The sequence below is a fragment of the Pantherophis guttatus genome, chromosome 16 (assembly GCF_059756535.1).
Source record: "Pantherophis guttatus breed Tessera chromosome 16, ASM5975653v1, whole genome shotgun sequence".
Classification (NCBI taxonomy): Eukaryota; Metazoa; Chordata; class Lepidosauria; order Squamata; family Colubridae; genus Pantherophis; species Pantherophis guttatus.
Window position 1 is genome coordinate 10,680,773 of NC_142078.1, and position 19,068 is coordinate 10,699,840.

The following is a 19,068-nucleotide window of genomic DNA, read 5'->3' on the forward strand; positions in this document are numbered from 1 at the left end:
CCAAACATATCTTTCTCAAGGCTGTCTCCCAGGGTTACCCACAGCAGCCGGAGTGGATTAATCTCTACAACCCGCGAAATTGCTCCATTGGAGAATGTGATTGATGACACACCCTGGGGGGAGGGGGGAAACAGGGTCATGATTGGGGCCGTAAATTACGTGGGGTCAGAGTTGGCTTCATTTGGGAACATGCGCACAGTTCTGAACTGGTAGCGAAGGTAAGTGAAACCCACTACTGAAGATAACCTTGGACCTCCAAGCTATTTATAGGAATGACGGAGAGTCCTCTTCTGTCTTCCCCACAACTTTGCAAAGGTGGTGAGGTCTTCCTCATCCCAAGTCTAGGTTCTCAATCCCAGCACAAAGTTTCTTTCTCCTGTTCTTCTTGGTGAGGTTCTTCTCATGATGTTCTACATCATGTTCTCAGGTGTAAAAATGAGAGGCTGGTTAGAGACCCCCTCAAAAGTCAGGAGCAGGTAAGTCAGATTTGTACTTGCCAGAAAGCCTTCTTGACCTTTCTCTCCTTTGAGGCCCTTTTGGCCAACGTTGCCTGGGATCCCAGCTGGCCCAGGCCAACCGAAGAGTCCTCTGGTGCCAGTGCTGCCCTGTTCCAGGAAGAATGTGAGGAGAAGAATCGCTTCAGAAGATGGGAAAGAACAGCAAAAGATCTGGAAAGGTTGATTCAGATGTTCTTGTATCATCCAATCTAGTCAAATGTCCATATGTTACTCTTAAAGATTGACATTCACCTGAACCAGCAGCAGAAAACTGCAATGTAAGAGCCTTGGTAGTACAGTGGTCTAAGGCACCCTGTTATTAAGCTGGTTATTAAGACCAGCTGCCTGCAATTACTGCAGGTTCGAATCTCGCCAAGGCTCAAGGTTGACTCAGCCTTCCATCCTTTCTAAGGTAGGTAAATTGAGGACCCAGTTTGTGGGGGCAATAAGCTGACTTTGTATAAAATATACAAAAGGATGAAGGCTATTGCTGAGCACATTGTAAGCCGCCCTGAGTCTCCGGAGAAGGGCGGCATATAAATCAAATGTTTTTTAAAAAAATGTAAAACATTAAAGGTAAAGGTATAGGTTCCCCTCACATATATGCTAGTCGTTCCCAACTCTAGGGGTGTGGTGCTCATCTCTGTTTCAAAGCCGAAGAGCCAGCGCTGTCTGAAGACGTCTCCGTGGTCATGTGGCCGGCATGACTCAATGCCAAAGGCGCATGGAACGCTGTTCCCTTCCCACCAAAGGCGGTCCTTTTTTTTCTACTTGCATTTTTTACCTGCTTTCGAACTGCTAAGTTGGCAGAAGCTGGGACAAGTACTGTTACGCAGCACTAGAGATTTGAACCGCTGAACTGCCGACCTTTCGATTGACAAGCTCAGCATCTTAGCCACTGAGCCACCACGTCCCATTAAATATAAAACATTACTGAAGCCAAATCCACTCAATCCTGATATCACATTCTATTCCCTTAGTTTTACAGTTATTGATTCACACTTTCCTCCTTCCCAACTTAGGTTCAATTTTGAAAAGAAAAAAAAAAGTCTTCAAGAAGAACTCTTTCTATTATACCTTTTCTCCCCTGGTCCCTGGCTCGCCTGGGATTCCAGGATCACCACCATCACCCTGTGGAGGGAAGGACATGCTAAGACACGGAGGTCTTCAAGAGATGCCAAGCAGGATTCAAAAATGTATCCAGATGATACATTCTGGGTGACTTAGATTTTGCTCTTCTTTTTCTAGAGATGCAGCCAAACCATCTTCTTCTAAACTGGCCTGGGAAACCCCCAAATAAGGTTGTGTAACTACCTCTTTCCCACGTTCTCCCATTTCTCCTGGTGGCCCTTGGAAGCCCCTGTCTCCAGGTTCTCCAAGACTTCCCTTGAGGCCAGGATCTCCTGGGGTTCCTCTGTCACCCTGGGAAGGAACAACAACTAAATCAGCTTATCATTCCCAACAGCAATAGTAGTGAAGACAGACTTACCAAAGGGGGACAAAAATTAGAAACATTCTTGATGTTTTATTTTTCTCTGATATGTCTGAATGATGGGGACGGGGTATCCCATTATTCTGGGCCATCCCACAGCCAAGACTAGCTTCACTACCTAGTTTGGGGGTGCTGTTGTAAATTGCTTCAAAATGAGATGGGTGGCAAATAAATTGATTGCATGAATGAATGAATGAATGAATGAATGAATGAATGATGGATGGATGATGGATGGATGAATGATGCTTCAAAATGAGATGATATGAAATTGCTTCAATAAATTGATTGCCTGAATGAATGAATGAATGAATGATAGATGGATGAATGGATGAATGGATGATGGATGGATGGGTGGGTGGATGGATGATGCTTCAAAATGAGATAGAAAATTGCTTCAATAAATTGATTGCCTGAATGAATGAATGAATGAATGAATGATGGATGGATGGATGGATGGATGGATGATGGATGATGCATGGATGAATGAATGAATGAATGAATGAATGAATGAATGAATGATGAATGATGAATGAATGAATGAATGAATGATGAATGATGAATGATGAATGATGAATAATGAATGAATGAATGATGGATGCATGCATGCATGGATGAATGAATGAATGAATGAATGATGAATAAAGGAATGATGAATGAATGATGGATGCATGGATGAATGAATGAATGAGTGAGTGAGTGAGTGAGTTTTTGGCCTGAAAGATATACATCTCCATCATTTCTTGACATGAGTTTAACTCACAGAAAGAGACTCTTGCAATCAGGGAAAATTAATAAACAGTGGGATTTCCTTGAGGGCAGAAGAGAACTGATCATATTTTTGCTTACGGGCAAAAATAGTCAAAAGGTATTCATTGACACTCAGAATCACCAGCCCAAATGAAAGAGATTGTGCAACTTTGCTTGCAAACTAAGAAAGAAGCAGGAAGATGGATTCTTCAAAGCATTTTGGGGGTTACTGACCTGTTCCTCTTTCATTCCAGGCTGACCTTGCCTTCCAGGCAATCCTAAGGGACCCTAGAGGAGAAAAAAAAATAGAAGCTTTTAACACCTCTTGCATCTACTAGGTATTTAATTTAAATAAAGGAGCCTTGGTAGTACAGTGGTCTAAAGCACCCTGTTATTAAGACCAGCTGCCTGCAATTACTGCAGATTCGAATCTCTCCAAGGCTCAAGGTTGACTCAGCCTTCCATCCTTTCTAAGGTAGGTAAATTGAGGACCCAGTTGTGTGGGCAATAAGCTGACTTTGTATAAATATACAAAAAGGATGAAGGCTATTGCTGAGCACATTGTAAGCCGCCAGTTGCCTTTTGGGAAAAAAAAAACACTTTTGGGTCAGCCATGACCTGCATGATTGAGAATCTCCATAGACATCGAGAAGAAAACATGTCACCTGTTCTCCGTCCAGACCACGGATGCCAATGTCACCAGGATCTCCATCTTTGCCCTAAAGAGATGAAGAGAGCAGTCACTGAAAGGGCAAAGTCCTATCTAACACCAGATAGATTTTGAAGAGGGTAGTTCTTCTCAAAAGACACATCCATGCCATGTCCTAAACCCGACTTCCCCAAAACAACGATGCATGTTTATAAAATAAGCCATGTTCTAGCATAGTGCAATTCACACCTCTTCTTAAGCAATGGCTGGGTTTTGCACCATAGTTTCACATGGCTCAGATTTGCCTTGTCTAGAGTTAGGCCAGGGGTCAGCAACCTGCGGCTCCGGAGACGCAAGCAGCTCTTTGGGCCCTCTGCTGTGGCTCCCTGTCAGGTGATCCCACCACTGGCTGGCCCCGCCCCTTGCCCTCCCCTCCCAGTCACTCCTCGCCTGGCCTGAGAAGGTAAGGGTGACAGCGGGGGATGGAGAAGCGGCCAGGGCAGAGACAGAGAGATACAGAGAGAGGGGGAGAGAGAGAGACATAGAGAGATACAGAGAGAGGGGGAGAGAGAGAGACATAGAGAGATACAGAGAGAGGGGGAGAGAGAGATACAGAGAGAGGGGAAGAGAGAGAGACATAGAGAGATACAGAGAGAGGGGGAGAGAGAGAGACATAGAGAGATACAGAGAGAGGGGGAGAGAGAGAGACAGAGAGAGATACAGAGAGAGGGGTAGAGAGAGAGACAGAGAGAGATACAGAGAGAGGGGGAGAGAGAGAGACAGAGAGATACAGAGAGAGGGGGAGAAAGAGAGAGACAGAGAGAGATACAGAGAGAGGGGGAGAGAGAGAGACAGAGAGATACAGAGAGAGGGGGAGAGAGAGAGACAGAGAGAGATACAGAGAGAGAGGGAGGGGGAGAGGGAGGGAGGGAGGGGAGAGAGAGCAATGTTAAAAGGATTTTGTGGTTCCTGGTGTTTTTTAACAACTGGTTGTCTGCCCTAATGATCAGTTGGGTAGGCATGGCTGGGGGGGGGGGGGTCATGTGACTGGGTGGGAGTGAGTGACGTTGAGTTGGCCACACCCACCCAGGTTTTGTGGCTCCCGGTGTTTTCTTTTCAGTGGGAAACAGGTCCAAATGGCTCTTTGAGTATTTAAGGTTGCAGACCCCTGGGTTAGACAAACCAGCTTTTGTTGAGTAATTAACACTAATATGGTCCAGAAATGACACTGAACTATACACCAGGAGTCTGCAACCTTAAACACTCAAAGAGCCATCTGGACCCATTTCCCACAGAAAAGAAAACACCGGGAGCCACAAAACCCTTCCGATGCCTGACTATTTCTTGAGCGGCCACAAAACTAGCATATGTAGTTGAATTAAACGTTCTGTTTTCTTCTGAAACTTTTCTTTTCTTGGATTTATCCATGGTTGGCCTACTGGGAATTGAAAAGCTCAATAAATCATGTGCCAGTGGGTGTTGCACATTGATGGTTGTGATGCATATTTTCAGTGACAGGGAGCCACAGCAGAGGGGTGAAAGAGCCACATGCAGCTACAGAGCTGCAGGTTGCTGACCCCTGCCATACACCATGGCTTCCCTTTCTCTTGCTTTCCTCCCTTACCTTCTCTCCTTTGTCCCCCGGTGTCCCATCAACACCAACCGGTCCACCTGTTCCCTGTGTGAATACAATAAATGTATTTGAGAAAAAAGAATAGACTTTAGGACGAACAGTTAGGTAATATAACATCTGCAAGCAAACTGTTACAGAGAGGAGGGGGGAGTCACAGAGAGGCTGTCACAGAGAGGAGGGTGGGGGTCAAGCTATTTTCCAAAGCACCTGAAAGCCAGACAAGGAACAATGGATGGAAACTGATCAAGGAAGAGATTCAACCTGGAAATAAGGAGAAATTTTCTGACCGGGAGAACAATCAACCCATGGAACAGAAGTTGCCTTCGGACGTTGTGGTTGCTCCATCCCTGGAGGCTTTTAGGAAGAGATTGGACAACGATTTGGTATAGGGTCTCCTGCTTGAACAGGGAGTTGGACTAGAAGACCTCCAAGGTCCCTTCCAACTCTGTTATTCTATTATTCTATTCTGTTATTCCCATACGATATTTCAGGGTCAGCTTAACACAGAGCTTGGTTGTTCCTACAGGCCATCTTGGGAAGTCAAAGAATGAGTTTTCTGCCACTCCCACCCAGCTCGGTTAATAAAATATTTGCTGATTGTGTAGCCAGGCTCTAAGGTAAGGTGTATTCAAAGTGTATTATTTACCTGGTTTCCAGGTGGACCAGTCATGCCCTTTGGGCCAGTAGAACCTGGTTCCCCTCCTTGTCCCAGTTTTCCTGGGACCCCGTTGGGCCCTTTTCTTCCTGGAGGCCCCTGAGAAGTAAAAGATAAAAATAAGGTCCGAAGTATGCAAACTAGTATCCTAAAACACAACAAAGCATCTGTAGATTACCTAACACTCATGTCAGAAGCACCAAGGTTGAATGGATTGAATGGTGACATCACCGTTGCCTGGGAGGACACCCAATTGGGGCTCCTTTCATGTCCCCAGCTGGAGCTGGAGCAAGGGACGAGTGCTCATCCCACCCAACAGCAGCGTTTGGGTCTCGAACACGAGCTTGCTAATCTCCAGCCCAGCGTCCTAACCGTGCGAGCTACCGGGCTCCATCAGTTCCAGATTTGCGAGTTTGATTGAGAAAGTTTGGCCGTTGCATGATGGGAGCATGGATACCTATGGCCATGTCAAGACTGAAAAATGCTTTAAGCTTCCCGTGGCTATTATTGCTTTTCAGCTTGCCAACGAACAGGGGGAGAGGGAAGGGTGAGATGGAATGTGGGAGGCTACAATCTTCAACCGTGAGAGCCAGGGACACTTCTGCAGGTGTCTGCCAAGAACGTAGACTGTTCTCAAAACAAAAGGCTTATTCCCAATTGGGCAATATGACCTGTTCCATGGGAGGAGGGGATGAAATTAATCTTTCCCGCCGCACAGGAAAATTTAGAGTTGGTTTTGCTTTGCTTCAGTGCCAAAATGATGTATTCAATAAAGGTTTTTGATGTACTCAATAAAGGGAGGGATTTTAAGGTTCCTGAAGATGCCTGTTTTTATTGGGTCCATTGGTCGGACGGTTGACAGTCAACTTTGGTTCAGAAAAAGAATAGGAAATCCCTCGATCTACCCAAACATTCAATGACCCACTCAGATATCTGTACACTTACCAACGGCCCAGGGAATCCTCTGGGACCCAATTCACCCATCCAGCCCTGGAAGAGAGTGAGATAGATCTCCACTTAAATATTTAAATCCGTTTGTGAAAAAAAATTGCCGAAAAAAACCTCCGCATTGGCGACAGGAAAGGCATCTAGCCAGTAAACACTCAGCTCAATTCAGTGGCCCAGCCTCCACCACACAAGGGATTATGGGGTCATTAAAAGAAGATGATTTGTGAAAAATATCACATGAAATGAGCGAGGGGAAGACATTATGTCCATACGGGAGCCCCACACCTGCATGGATATGTCCAGGAGATCTGGTTGAGAAAATCCTTCTCCCTTTCCTCCCAAAACCCAAACAAAATGGAAAAGGAGAACATACCTGGGGGCCAGCAAGACCTTTCAGGCCAGGAAATCCAGTTGGACCCTACGCAGAGAGGAAAACCAGGAAAAAATAAAAATGGCATTCCCGTTGACCTCATCCATCATTGCAACCAGGTTTCTCCAGAAAACACAGGTGCGTTTGGCGCCTTGTTACGTTCTCTGCATGGAGCAGTGTTTCCCGGCAGGCTACAGATTCAGAATATTCTAGTCAACGGCGATTCGTTAGAAACCCAAGATTTGCACAGCAGAGGAAAAAGGGACTTACTTTGGACCCCTGTGTCCCTGGACAGCCTGGAGGGCCTTGGATTCCAAGTTCTCCCTATACAAAATGGAAAGTCAGGAGGAAGGGAAGAGAGGGTTAATTTAGAACCTACCAAACCCTCTTTAGACTGCAGAGATGGTATTTGCCGGTTCTCCGAACTACTCTAAATTTCCGCTACCGGTTCTCCAGAACCTGCTGGATTTCACCCCTGCTCCAGTCCCCTAATCATCTTGGTTGCTGTTCTCTGCACTCTTTCTAGAGTCTCAACAACTTTTTTATAGTGCGGTGCCCAAAACTGGATGTAGTATTTTAGGTGTGCTCTCACTACCACTAGGTGTGGTATTACTACCTCCCATGATCTTGACTGAATCTCTCTGTTAATGCAATTTAGAAGTACATTGGCTTTTTTTGGCTGCTGCTGCACACTGTTGGCTCATATTTAATGGTTGTTCACTAAGACTCCAAGATCCCTCTCACAGAAGGAACTGCCAGAACTAACTGAGACTCCTTACCTTTCTGCCCTCAAGTCCTGGTTGGCCTCTGTCTCCAATTAATCCTGGAGAGCCCTGGAATGGAGGGTTTTATCAGTGTCAAGGGAAGTAGCTTGAGATGTTCTCTGCTTCTACAACCTAATGTCTCCACAAGTTCTGATCAAAGAAATATGGAGGAGAACATCTGGAAGATGCCAGGTTATCTATGCCTAATCTTCATATCATCACTACACCAGTGGTGGGTTTCATTTTTTTTTACTACCGGTTCTGTGGGTGTGGCTTGGTGGGTGTGGCATGGCTTGGTGGGCGTGGCAGGGGAAGGATACTGTAAAATTTCCATTCCCTCCCCACTCCAGGGGAAGGTTACTGAAAAATCCCCATTTCCTCCCGATCAGCTGGGACTCGGGAGACAGAGAATAGATGGGGGCGGGGCCAGTCAGAGGTGGTATTTACCAGTTCTCCAAACTACTCAAAATTTCTGCTACCGGTTCTCCAGAACTGGTCAGAACCTGCTGAATCCCACTTCTGCACTACGCCCTCGAGAAGAACTGCCGAGGGAAATGGTGAGATCTTGTGGGACCACCCAGCTCTTCCCAAATCAGGTGTTCCTCAAGTTCCTTCCACATGGCAGCAAATTCCTCACTTACGTTGATGCCAACAGCTCCTTGTGGCCCGGCTGGGCCAGGTTTTCCAGGAAAGCCCTGCCGACAAAACGCACAGATAAACAATGGTTTGGTTTATACACCGCACACTTATGGACCTAATGAACCATTTTCATGTTTGCACCATAACTCTAATTGTGAGTTAAAACGTGAGTTCGATCCTAGGTAGAGGCAGATATTTCTCTTTCTGGGCATGCTGAGAATATATCTGCTGAACAAAACTCCGCATCGGCGACAGGAAGGGCATCGGGCCAGTAAAACACTCTGCTAGCTCCATTCAGTTGCCCAGACTCCACCCCGCAAGGGATTATGGGGTCATTAAAAGATGATGATGATGATGATGATGATGATGATGATGATGATGATGATGGCGACCATAAATTAGCTTAACTCGGTGGACTATTTTTTTTTTTTTTTGCATATGCAACATAGACCAAATTGAGTTTCTAAGCCAACGGTGAAGGTATCCACCCATTCTCTAGTAACCGTCCATGGAATAAATAAGATCTCAAACGTGGCTTCTTACCATCAGTCCTGGGAAACCTGGATTGCCATTTTCTCCTGGTTTTCCCGGGGAACCCTTTCAGGGAAAAAAGAAGCCATTTACAAGGAGATTCCGCAAAGCGTAACATTAGGTTGGAGAATGAACGAACAGCCAGTTTCCAGAACATAGAATAATAGAACATACAATATTAGGGAAGGGATCTTGGAGGTCTTCTAATCTTCTAGTCTTCTAATCCAATCTTCCTATCTCATTCTGGATAAATGACAATCCAATCTCTTTTTAACAACCTCCATTGATGGAGCACCCGCAGCTTCTGGAGGTAAGTCGTTCCGCTGGTTAATTGTTCTCACTGTCAGGAAGTTTCTCCTTAATTCTAGGTTGGATCTCTCTTTCATGATCTTCCACTGGACAGCCATTTGGGCTGCCTTCAGGTGCTTTGGAGAAGAGGTCAATCTCCCTCTTTCTCTCTGATAGCCCCTCAAATATTGGAAGACTGCTATCATGCCACTCCTTCTTTTCGATATATCCTTCTGGATATATCTAGTTCCCAGTACTTAACATGCCACTCCTTCTTTTCGTTAGACTGGATATATCTAGTTCCCAGTACTTAAATCCCAGCCCTTACTCATTGACATGAGTGAAAGCCATCAGATTCCACTTACAATTGATCCTGGAGGACCATTATGTCCTTGGGCTCCTTGCAAACCCAGAGGACCCTGCAAAAAAGAAGCAAAACAAGGTTGCAACTCCAAGCAAAGAAACTTCTTGGATGAGAAGCGAAAGAGAAAAAAAAAATCAAGAAAGTCCACAAAGGTGCTTTTTTTTCCCCCAAGAAGCAACTGAACTTTCTGGTTTTTCTCTGAAGACGTTTCACTTCTTATCCAAGAAGCTTCTTCAGCTCTGAGTGGATGATGGTGGGGAATGGAAGGATTGATATTCCTTGCAGACAGCTGGTCATTTGCATCCTTTTAGAGGGTCATTGAGGCCACTTGGAGGTTTATCTGTGTCTTTTGTTTCTCCTTGAAGACATTTCGCTTCTTGTCCAAGAAGCTTCTTCAGCTCTGACGGGATGGTGGGGAATGGAAGGATTGATATTCCTTGCAGACAGCTGGTCATTTGCATCCTTTTAGAGGGTCGTTGAGGCCACTCGGAGGTTTGTCAGTGTCCTCAGGATCCCCTGAGGGGTTCTCCTGGTTCCTGTAGTCCTGTGACCCTGAGGACACAGGTAAACTTCCAAGTGGCCTCAACGACTCTAATTAAAGAATGCAAATGACCAGATGACTTGCAAGGAGTACAAATCCTTCCATTGAGCACCATCCAGTCAGAGCTGAAGAACTTCTCAGATGAGAAGCGAAATGTCTTCAAAAGAAAAAGTAGAAAGTCCAGTTGCCTTTCAGAAAAAAGCACTTTTGGGACAACCATGAGCTGGATGATTGAGAATCTCCATAGACAGGTTTTCCTTGCTGCATCTTTAATGCCCATCAGTGCTGAGAAACCGAGTGTTTAGATTCATGCATGCCTCTTTACAAAGTATTTTTTTTTAAAAAAAAATGCTTCCACTCACCGCCAAACCAACTGGACCAGGACTTCCCACGTTCCCAGCGAGACCCTGCGGAAATGAATGATTCAAATAATATTAAGGACCGGGTCTTCTTTTTCTTAATTATGGGTGATATATCTCACCACATATTGTAAGATGGGAGATCAGGCGAGCTTGCTGATTAAAACGGACAGAGGAACACGGATGTCGCGCAGGGGTGGGCATCAAAAATTTTTAGCAAGGGGTTCTTTGCCCGGTTGCTGGGTAGGCGTGGCCTAGTTGGCCTCCTGCACATTGGCAGGGGGAGCAATTTTGCCCTCTCTGGGCTTCAAAGGCTTTCTTCGAGCCTCCGGAGGGTGAAAATGGCCTCCCCAGGCTCTGGAGGCCCTCTGGAAGCCAGAAACGGGCCTGTTTCCAGCCTTCCTGAACTTCTGGTAGGCCTGTTTTTTGCCCTACCTGAGCCTCCATGCGTGCCCTGCACTTACCTGCATCCAAAACGGTCCGTGTGGGGACTCCTGGGAGGGGAGGGGAGGGGTGGCTGGGGCCAGCCAGAGTAGGATTTTGGAGTTCTCCAAACTGCACAGAATCTTAGCTAGAGGTTCTCCCGAACCCCTGCGGACCCCCAACAGCCCACCCCTGATGCCGTGTCATTTAGCATCCATAACTAGATTCAAGTCTTGGCTGTCTCGGTGTTCCAATGCGGAAGAAGAACTGGCCTTCCGAAACCCAAGAAGGAGAGAAATAACATAGAATGGAAACCTGTCTACCAGCTTTTCCTTCTGCACCGACGATTCCTGGAGCACCTCGTAAACCCTAGCAGGAAGTTGGAGAGTAGGGAAGAAGAAAAAGAAGAACAAAGAACTGTTAGGAATTCTTCAGGGTCTCCTTCAATATTCCATAGGGCTCAGGATCCAAATACAGATGGTCCTCGACTTACGATCACAATTGAGCAGTGGACATTTCCCTTGCTAAGAGAGACAGATAAATGAGTTTGGCCCTATATTACAACCTTTCTTGGTTGGGAATCACTGCAATTGTTAAATTAGTCACATGGTTGTTAAGTGAATCTGGTTCCCCCGTTGACTTTGCTTGTAAGAAAGTCACCAAAGTGGAATTTCATGACCCCAGGACACTGCGACGGTCATAAAAACGAACCAGTTGCCCAAGCGTCTGAATTTTTGATTGCGTGACCATGGGGTGGGGATTCTACAATGGTCGTAAGTGTGAAAAGCGGTTTTTCATTGTAAACTTTGAACGGTCACTAAACAAATCATTGCAAGTCAAAGACTCCCTGTACTTGAAGTAGAAGTGGACAATATTACAAAGATTTGGAGTGGTGTGCCAGGGATTTCACTCCTCTTCTGCACCCAAAAACTCGGAAATGTTGTCCTTTTAAAGACATTTGTATTTATTTCTCAAATTTAGAGACCACCCAGGTCCTTTCAGAGTCTTTCCAACTAAATCTGTTTCAGAGTATTAAAAGCTTTATGTTCCTGTTCAGTTTTTTTTCACTTAATTATATTATTGTTTATAGTTTGATTAAAAGTACCCTGTTCTCCGAAAATAAGTCCTAACATGATTTTTCAGGATGCTCGTAATATAAGCCCTACCCCCCAAAATAAGCCCCAGTTAAGATTGTCAGCCAGATGGATGCATTTAGTACCGTATTTTTCCCAAAATAAGACCCAACCGGAAAATAAGCCCTAATGCGACTTTTGGAGCAAAAATTAATATAAGACCCGGTCTTATTTTCAGGAAAACACAGTAGCTCAAGATCTCCCACAGGAAGATGAGGAAGTAACAGAATAAGTTATAATAGGTACAACAGCACAATATTTTCGTGGTATTTTCACAGGACTGGCTCATATGAATGTCTTTAAATAAACTTTTTAAGCAATGACTCAGCCACCTTTAAAAGCTGCTATTAAATACATATTTCTCTTCCCTTAATGCATACTTTGAACTTACATTACGAAAAAAATAAATGATGTGAGCAACACTGCAGCCAATGTGGTAGCCAATAATCCAAGGCACTCTTTTTTTTTTTTTGCTCATTTTTGCCAAAGATTAATCCGCATGTCCCTAATTAGGAGATGTAATTTAGTTCAATTGTGTGTCCAGTTAGAGAAATGGGCGACATCCCCTTAAACTATCGCCAAAGCAAAACTTAAAACCAATTTTTGGGCAACCACTTTTAAAAGATGATGGAGGATAAGGAATGATTTGGTTAAACGTGGGATGAATCAGATGGTAAAACTTATGGATTTCATTAAAACAAAATCTATTTTTTCTCTTCCCCTGTTCATGTCTAGGCATCTACCCAGCTCTTGAGACCAGTGTCCAGTGCCAAGTTTGACCTCTGGAACATTCTGTTTAAGAGCCAATGATGCCTTGAAAAACACACCCCGTGTGTCATTCCCTCAACCCACCAAGCCAGCCCACACACATCTGAAGTTGGCTTGAAGACCTTCTAGAGCATGGAGTACAACGTCAGCTAACGTCTCCTTCTCACAACTCTCTTTTACAGCATGGAGAATTGTCAAATTCTGGCTACCTTGTGGAAAAGGGGACAACCAAGAAATCCAGTAGCTAAGAAAATATAAGCTAGTCTATACAGTACATTAGAAAGAGGAGGGAATCTTCAGACTTACTGGAGATCCGGGAAGTCCAACAAGCCCACGCTGACCCATCCTGCCCTAAAGAGAAAACAGTTTAGCAGTTACTATGAGTGTTGGCTCTCATTTCTCCCTTTCTACAAGCCATACTTGTTCCCTTTGTGGGTAACTAGCTAGCCTAAACAGGGTAGGAAACTAGTGTTAGTATTTTGGTTATCAATCTTTCCTTCTCTGCTAGGAGCTTAGCTGCTGTAATTATCCCATAGCATCCTAGCCTTTGGGAATAGTTCAGTTGCTGGTCATGAGCGGTGGACAAGAACCGTTATCTAGGTACAAGGGCTGAAATATTTTTTAAATTTTGACAAATGAGGTAACATTCAGAAGCTGGTGAGGATAGGGTCGGGTGGGGTGGGGTGGGGTGGGGTGGGATGGGGTGGAGTGGAGTGGAGTGGAGTGGAATGGAATGGAATAGAATAGAATAGAATAGAATAGAATAGAATAGAATAGAATAGAATAGAATAGAATAGAATAGAATAGAATAGAATAGAAGCTGGAAGGGGCCTTGAAGGTCTAGTCCAGCCCCTTGTTCAAGCAGGAGACCATTGAAAGTATTGAGTTGATTTCCTGATCTGATGTACTTAATGGAGACTGACACGTAGGTCAGGTTGAGAGATGGTCAAACAAAGCTTCAAGGCAGTCCCACAACCATAGCCAGAATGACCTTGAGGGACAAGAGGAAAAGTCATGACCAAAGTATTGGTTAGATCAGGGGTGGGCAAATGTGGCTCTTTTACAACCTGTGGACTTCAACTCCCAGAATTCCTGAGACAGCTTGGGAGTTGAAGTCCACAGGTTGTAAAAGAGCCACATTTGTCCACCCCTGGGTTAGATAAAAGGAACTTGAGTTCAGGGCAAAACTTAACGTGAAGAAACGTCTCAGGCAAGCGCTTCCCTAGTTTCACACGAAGATGAAGGAAGGGAGAAGAGAGGTTCTATTACTACAGCTTTGCCATAAAAGTAACACTGATTTACATGCAGGGATGGGCTGCTGGGGGTTTGCAGGGGTTTGGGAAAACCTCTAGGTAAGATTCTGTGCAGCTTGGAGAACCCCCAAATCCAACTCCTGGCAGGCCCCATTCAGAGGGCCTCCGGAGCCTGGGGAGGCTGTTTTCACCCTTCCGGAGGCTCAAAGAAAGCTTCTGGAGCCCGGGGAGGGCAAAAATGCCTCCCTCAGGGTTCAGGAGGCTGACTAGGCCACGCCCACCATGGCCACACCCACCCAGCAACCCTTGCTAAAACTTTTGAAGCCCACCCCTACTTATAAGGTGTTGGTTTCCTAGTCTGTTCTACCATGGCTGACAAGCAGATTTGAACCCAAGACTCCCGAACCAAATTCAGGGTCCTAAGTATCACGTCATCCTTACTTTGCTACCTTGTGGTCCTGACCTTCCACGGATGCCATCCGGCCCTTTATTGCCCTGCAGTTTAGAGAGAGAGAGAGAAAAAAAATCAGTTTTGTATTGCATTCTTAACAGCCGTTTCCCCCCCCCACCCTTGTGTCATGGGCCTGACCATCATTCAAAGAGAAGATGTTCTTCTGGCCTCCTCAATATATTTGAATCGGTGGCCACTTCCAAAGGGTGCTTTCAGGGGAGATGCCATTAAGGATTCACCAGCATTTTTGGGGTCCCCAAATGAGATTAAAACAACAAGACAACCTTAAATCCTTTGGTGCCATTTTGACCAGAGAAACCGATTGGACCTTCTTCTCCCTGAAAAGATATAAGATTTAAATGTTTAAATGTTTCCAAACAGAAAATCCTTGCAAATTTGCAAAACTATAAATTTGTAAATGCGATTTGTAAACTCTAATAAAGGACCATCCAAGGTCTCCTTTCTACTGTATGATGTCTTCTCAAGTGGCCACAATTTACTAACACTAAACTCCCCTCTTGAAACTTCAGAATTAAGACTCAACTAATTCTTAAATTTGGAAAAACAAACAAACCAGCCTTACCGCAGATCCTGGAAAACCTGGTAGTCCTTTATGGCCTGGAAATCCTTGGAAGCCAGAAGGTCCATGAAAACCTGGAGGTCCTCTTATCCCCTGGAGACCGAGAGCACCCTGTAAAAAGAAAATGGAACCAGCTGATCTCTTGACTGTGATCTTTGATACCTGCAGACCTCATGTTCTCTAAAGAAGAAAATAGGTCTTGTAGATCCAGGTGTCAGGTTACGATGTCGTCTCAAATAAATTGCATTTCCAAACAAAAAGTCTTTGATGAAATCTTCCTTTTACTGAGTACAACAACCTGTCCCCGACTCCATCGTAGCCGACACTGACCCTCCGACCCCAAACCTTCCCTTTCCGTTCCCCAATTCTCAGCGTCTCATTGGCCATCTTCCAAGTCACTCTCCCCCATCTCTACTACTTCAACTCACAGGAATGTCCCCCCTCCCATCCCATCTCCTAGGGGATATTATCTACAGAGAAAATAAGTAGGTGAAAAGTCAAGCGTCTTCTTCTCCTCTTTATGTCAGTACTGAAGTGCTGACATCAGGGGTGGGATTCAGCTGGTTCGGGAAAACTGGATGTTAATTTTAATCTGGTTCACCAAACCGGTTGTTCCAAGGACTGCCTGACCCCACCCACCCCACCTCTCCCCTCCCAGGAGTCTCCACGCGGCCCATTTTGGATGCCAGGTAAGTGCAGGGCATGTGCAGAGGCTCTGGGAGAGTGAAAAACGGGCCTACTGGAAGTACCGGAAGTCTGGAAACAGGCCTGTTTCTGGCCTCCAGAGGGCCTCCAGTGCCCGGGGAAGGCAGTTTTTTCCCTCCTAGAGGCTCCAGGAAAGCCTCTGGAGCCTGGAGAGGGCAAAAATGCCCCCACTGCCATGGTGCAGGAAGCCGAGTAGGCCATGCCCCCATGGCCATGCCCACCCAGCAACTGGGCAGTGAACTGTTTGCTGAAATTTTTCAATTCCACCCTGTACCTGGAATTTCTTGCTGCTTGAAATAGATTTTAAGAGTGAAAACTAACGCTGGGATGTCTGCTATCATTTCTGATACATGGCATGATACTCTTACCTGTTCACCTTTCCTTCCAGCATCTCCTTTGGCACCTTTTAAGCCTCGGTCCCCCTAAAAAAGGTAGAAAAGAAAGAAAGAAAGAAAGAAAGAAGGAAGGAAGGAAGGAAGGAAGGAAGGAAGGAAGGAAGGAAGGAAGGAAGGAAGAAACAACCAACTGTTTTTCTTACTTTCTGGGAAAGGTGATTCATCCAACTGACCATCTGTAGAAACCCGGTAACTTACTTGGTTCCCAAGAAGTCCTTGAGATCCTGGAATTCCAGTCACCCCCTTGGATTGGAGAAAGAGAAAAGGATTAGTAAGAGCCCCTGCCCAGACTACGGGAATAACTTATTCTCCTTTTGTGGTGCTTCCAACAAAGTTGGAATGGAACACTTGGAGTCTAGAATGTTTCCGTCTTGAAATTATTTCTGTTTTTCTCTGTAGATTTCAATACATACCTTTGGGCCTTCCTGTCCATGTGCCCCTCTTAAACCAAGAGATCCACTTGCTCCCTGGGGGTTGTGGGGGGGAAGAGGAATAAAAAGCATCACACAAAAGCCACAACTGCATTGGACAAGGTCAAACTGTGTCAAATCAATAAAGGAGACAAGTAACCTAAATAAATAAGGCTGGAAAATTTACACACATTTGCAGTTGAGTATAGTTTTGTCTTGCATGAACCAACAGGTTCCCTGAAATAATCACAATGAGTTAAATCCCTTTGCAGGTACAGTGTAAAGGTTTTCCTTGCACATATGTGCTAGTCGTTCCCGACTCTAGGGGGTGGTGCTCATCTCTGTTTCAAAGCTGAAGAGCCAGCACTGTCCGAAGACATCTCCATGGTCATGTGGCCGGCATGACTCAACGCCAAAGGTGCACGGAACGCTGTTCCCTTCCCACCAAAGGGAGTCCCTATTTTTCTACTTGCATTTTTTTTACGTGCTTTCGAACTGCTAAGTTGGCAGAAGCTGGGACAAGTAACAGGAGCTCATCCCATTACATGGCACTAGGGATTCGAACCGCTGAACTGCCGATCTTTCGATCGACAAGCTCAGCGTCTTGACCACTGAGCCACCGTACAAGCATACAAAAGACAACGGAGCACTGGAATATTTCATTAAATTCAAATTAGGTTTCCAAAACATGAGTCACATATTTCTAGCATCAAAACATCAAAGTCAACTTCATGGAAGACCCAACACCATCCCATCTGAAAGTCACAATCGTTTGCTCTAGAAAAGAAGGGGGAAAAAATAATTCTTACTGGTTCTCCTTTGGCTCCAGGGGATCCTTCCTTCCCAGTTGGGCCCTAGATGGATAAGATACTGGTTTCAAAGAGCTACAGGGTGACAAACAGTTCTGGTGGATTAAACTCTGTGTTGTCATGAACATCTTTGAGAAACTCACCTGTAAACCTGGAAGACCTGGGAATCCATAGCTTCCTTCCAAGCCTTGTGGTCCCTAAGGGGGAGAAATGTCACATAAGAGAGCAAAGACGGGAAGGAAGGAAGGAAGGAAGGAAGGAAGGAAGGAAGGAGGGAGGGAGGGAGGGAGGGAGGGAGAATCTCTGATGATACTACCTAGTTGGATAATGAAACATCTGAAGGCAAGCAGCCAAGTTCAGATGGATGGATGGATGGATGGATGGATGGATGGATGGATGGAAGGATGGAAGGAAAGAAAGAAAGAAGGAAAGAAGGAAGGAAGGAAGGAAGGAAGGAAGGAAGGAAGGAAGGAAGGAAGGATCACTGATGATGCTACCTAGTTGGATAATAAAACATCTGAAGGCAAGCAACCAAGTTCAGATGGATGGATGGATGGATGGATGGATGGATGGATGGAAGGAAGGAAGGAAGGAAGGAAGGAAGGAAGGAAGGAAGGATGGATCACTGATGATGCTACCTAGTTGGATAATAAAACATCTGAAGGCAAGCAACCAAGTTCAGATGGATGGATGGATGGAAGGAAGGAAGGAAGGAAGGAAGGAGGTCTCTTAGTAAAGACATGGAAGAAATGCTGTTGCTGCAGAAATCCTTCAGTTGTTTGCTTCTTTGTCATTTTTAGATTCAACCTCTTGTGTTGACATAACCAGTTGGAAAAAAGATGGCAAGCGCCATTCCTTCGTACTAATCAGCATCAATGGAAAACCCACAGTCAAGATTCTTCTGGTGATGGAGATGGAGATGATGATGATGATGGAGGAGGAGGAAGAGGAGGAGGAGGAGGGGGAGGAGGATGACATACCTGAGGCCCTGGGATCCCTAGAAGGCCTGGCGGGCCCTTGTCACCCTAAACAAATTAAAAAAGGATATCTGAAATTAGCAATCCTAATTTAGTATCTCAAGAGCTATTTGGTGCCACATACTGTATATGTTACCCTGTTTCCCCCCAGAATAAGACCTCCCCTGATAATAAGCCCAATCGGGCTTTTGAGCGCATGGCAATAAGGCCAAGCGCTTATTTCAGGGTTCAAAAAAATATAAGACAGGGTCTTATTTTCGGGGAAACACAGTACTACCTGCCTGAACTAGGCACAAGCCAACTTCCAAAAGCTAAGCTAATTTTGACTTATTTTCAGCATTTTGAGAAACTAGGCTGTAGGCTGAATGGGGAAAGAAAGGCGGCAATAGCAAATTATTTCTGTAATACAAGTACACCACTGAGCCCAACATTTCTGTTGCTAAGCGAGGCATTTGCTAAGTGAATTTTGTCCCATTTTACGACCTTTTGTGCCACTCTTCTTAAGTCCATCCCAGCAGCTGTTAAGTGAGTCACACGGTTGTTAAGCAAATCTGGCTTCTTCTCGGTGGACTTGGCTTGTCAGAAGGTCACTGCGACCGTCATAAATAGGCTGTTGTAACTTCGAACGGTCACTAAAACGGACTGTTGTAAGTTGAGAACGCTCTGTAGCCCTGAAGAACAGCCGGT

At 45.2% G+C, this 19,068-nt stretch overlaps 1 protein-coding gene across 1 annotated transcript; it reads right to left on the reverse strand.

Annotated features, from left to right (window-relative positions):
* Positions 1-335: 335 nt before the first annotated feature.
* On the reverse strand, positions 336-18,425 carry LOC117676305 (uncharacterized). Its single transcript, XM_087879711.1, has 26 exons — positions 18,385-18,425; positions 17,548-17,601; positions 17,405-17,449; positions 16,599-16,652; positions 16,384-16,428; positions 16,159-16,212; positions 15,089-15,196; positions 14,790-14,843; positions 14,496-14,549; positions 13,108-13,152; positions 11,216-11,269; positions 10,481-10,525; positions 9,579-9,632; positions 8,938-8,991; positions 8,397-8,450; positions 7,771-7,824; positions 7,262-7,315; positions 6,995-7,039; positions 6,619-6,663; positions 5,665-5,772; positions 5,010-5,063; positions 3,402-3,455; positions 2,971-3,024; positions 1,812-1,919; positions 1,575-1,628; positions 336-605 (listed from the first exon to the last, which is right to left on the reverse strand). The coding sequence occupies exons 10-26, from the start codon at positions 13,144-13,146 to the stop codon at positions 411-413; spliced, it is 1,125 nt and encodes a 374-aa protein (XP_087735837.1). The 5' UTR covers positions 13,147-13,152; positions 14,496-14,549; positions 14,790-14,843; positions 15,089-15,196; positions 16,159-16,212; positions 16,384-16,428; positions 16,599-16,652; positions 17,405-17,449; positions 17,548-17,601; positions 18,385-18,425; the 3' UTR covers positions 336-410.
* Positions 18,426-19,068: the final 643 nt, after the last annotated feature.

Coding starts and splice junctions, on each gene's coding strand:
- LOC117676305 (XM_087879711.1), bottom strand. CDS start 13,146: ATGGGTCAGCGTGGGCTTGTTGGACTTCCCGGATCTCCA. Junction 5,773..6,618: donor GAGGATTCCCTGGGCCGTTG/GTAAGTGTACAG, acceptor TTTACTTCTCAG/GGGCCTCCAGGAAGAAAAGG. Junction 1,629..1,811: donor TGGGAGAACGTGGGAAAGAG/GTAGTTACACAA, acceptor TTCCCTCCACAG/GGTGATGGTGGTGATCCTGG.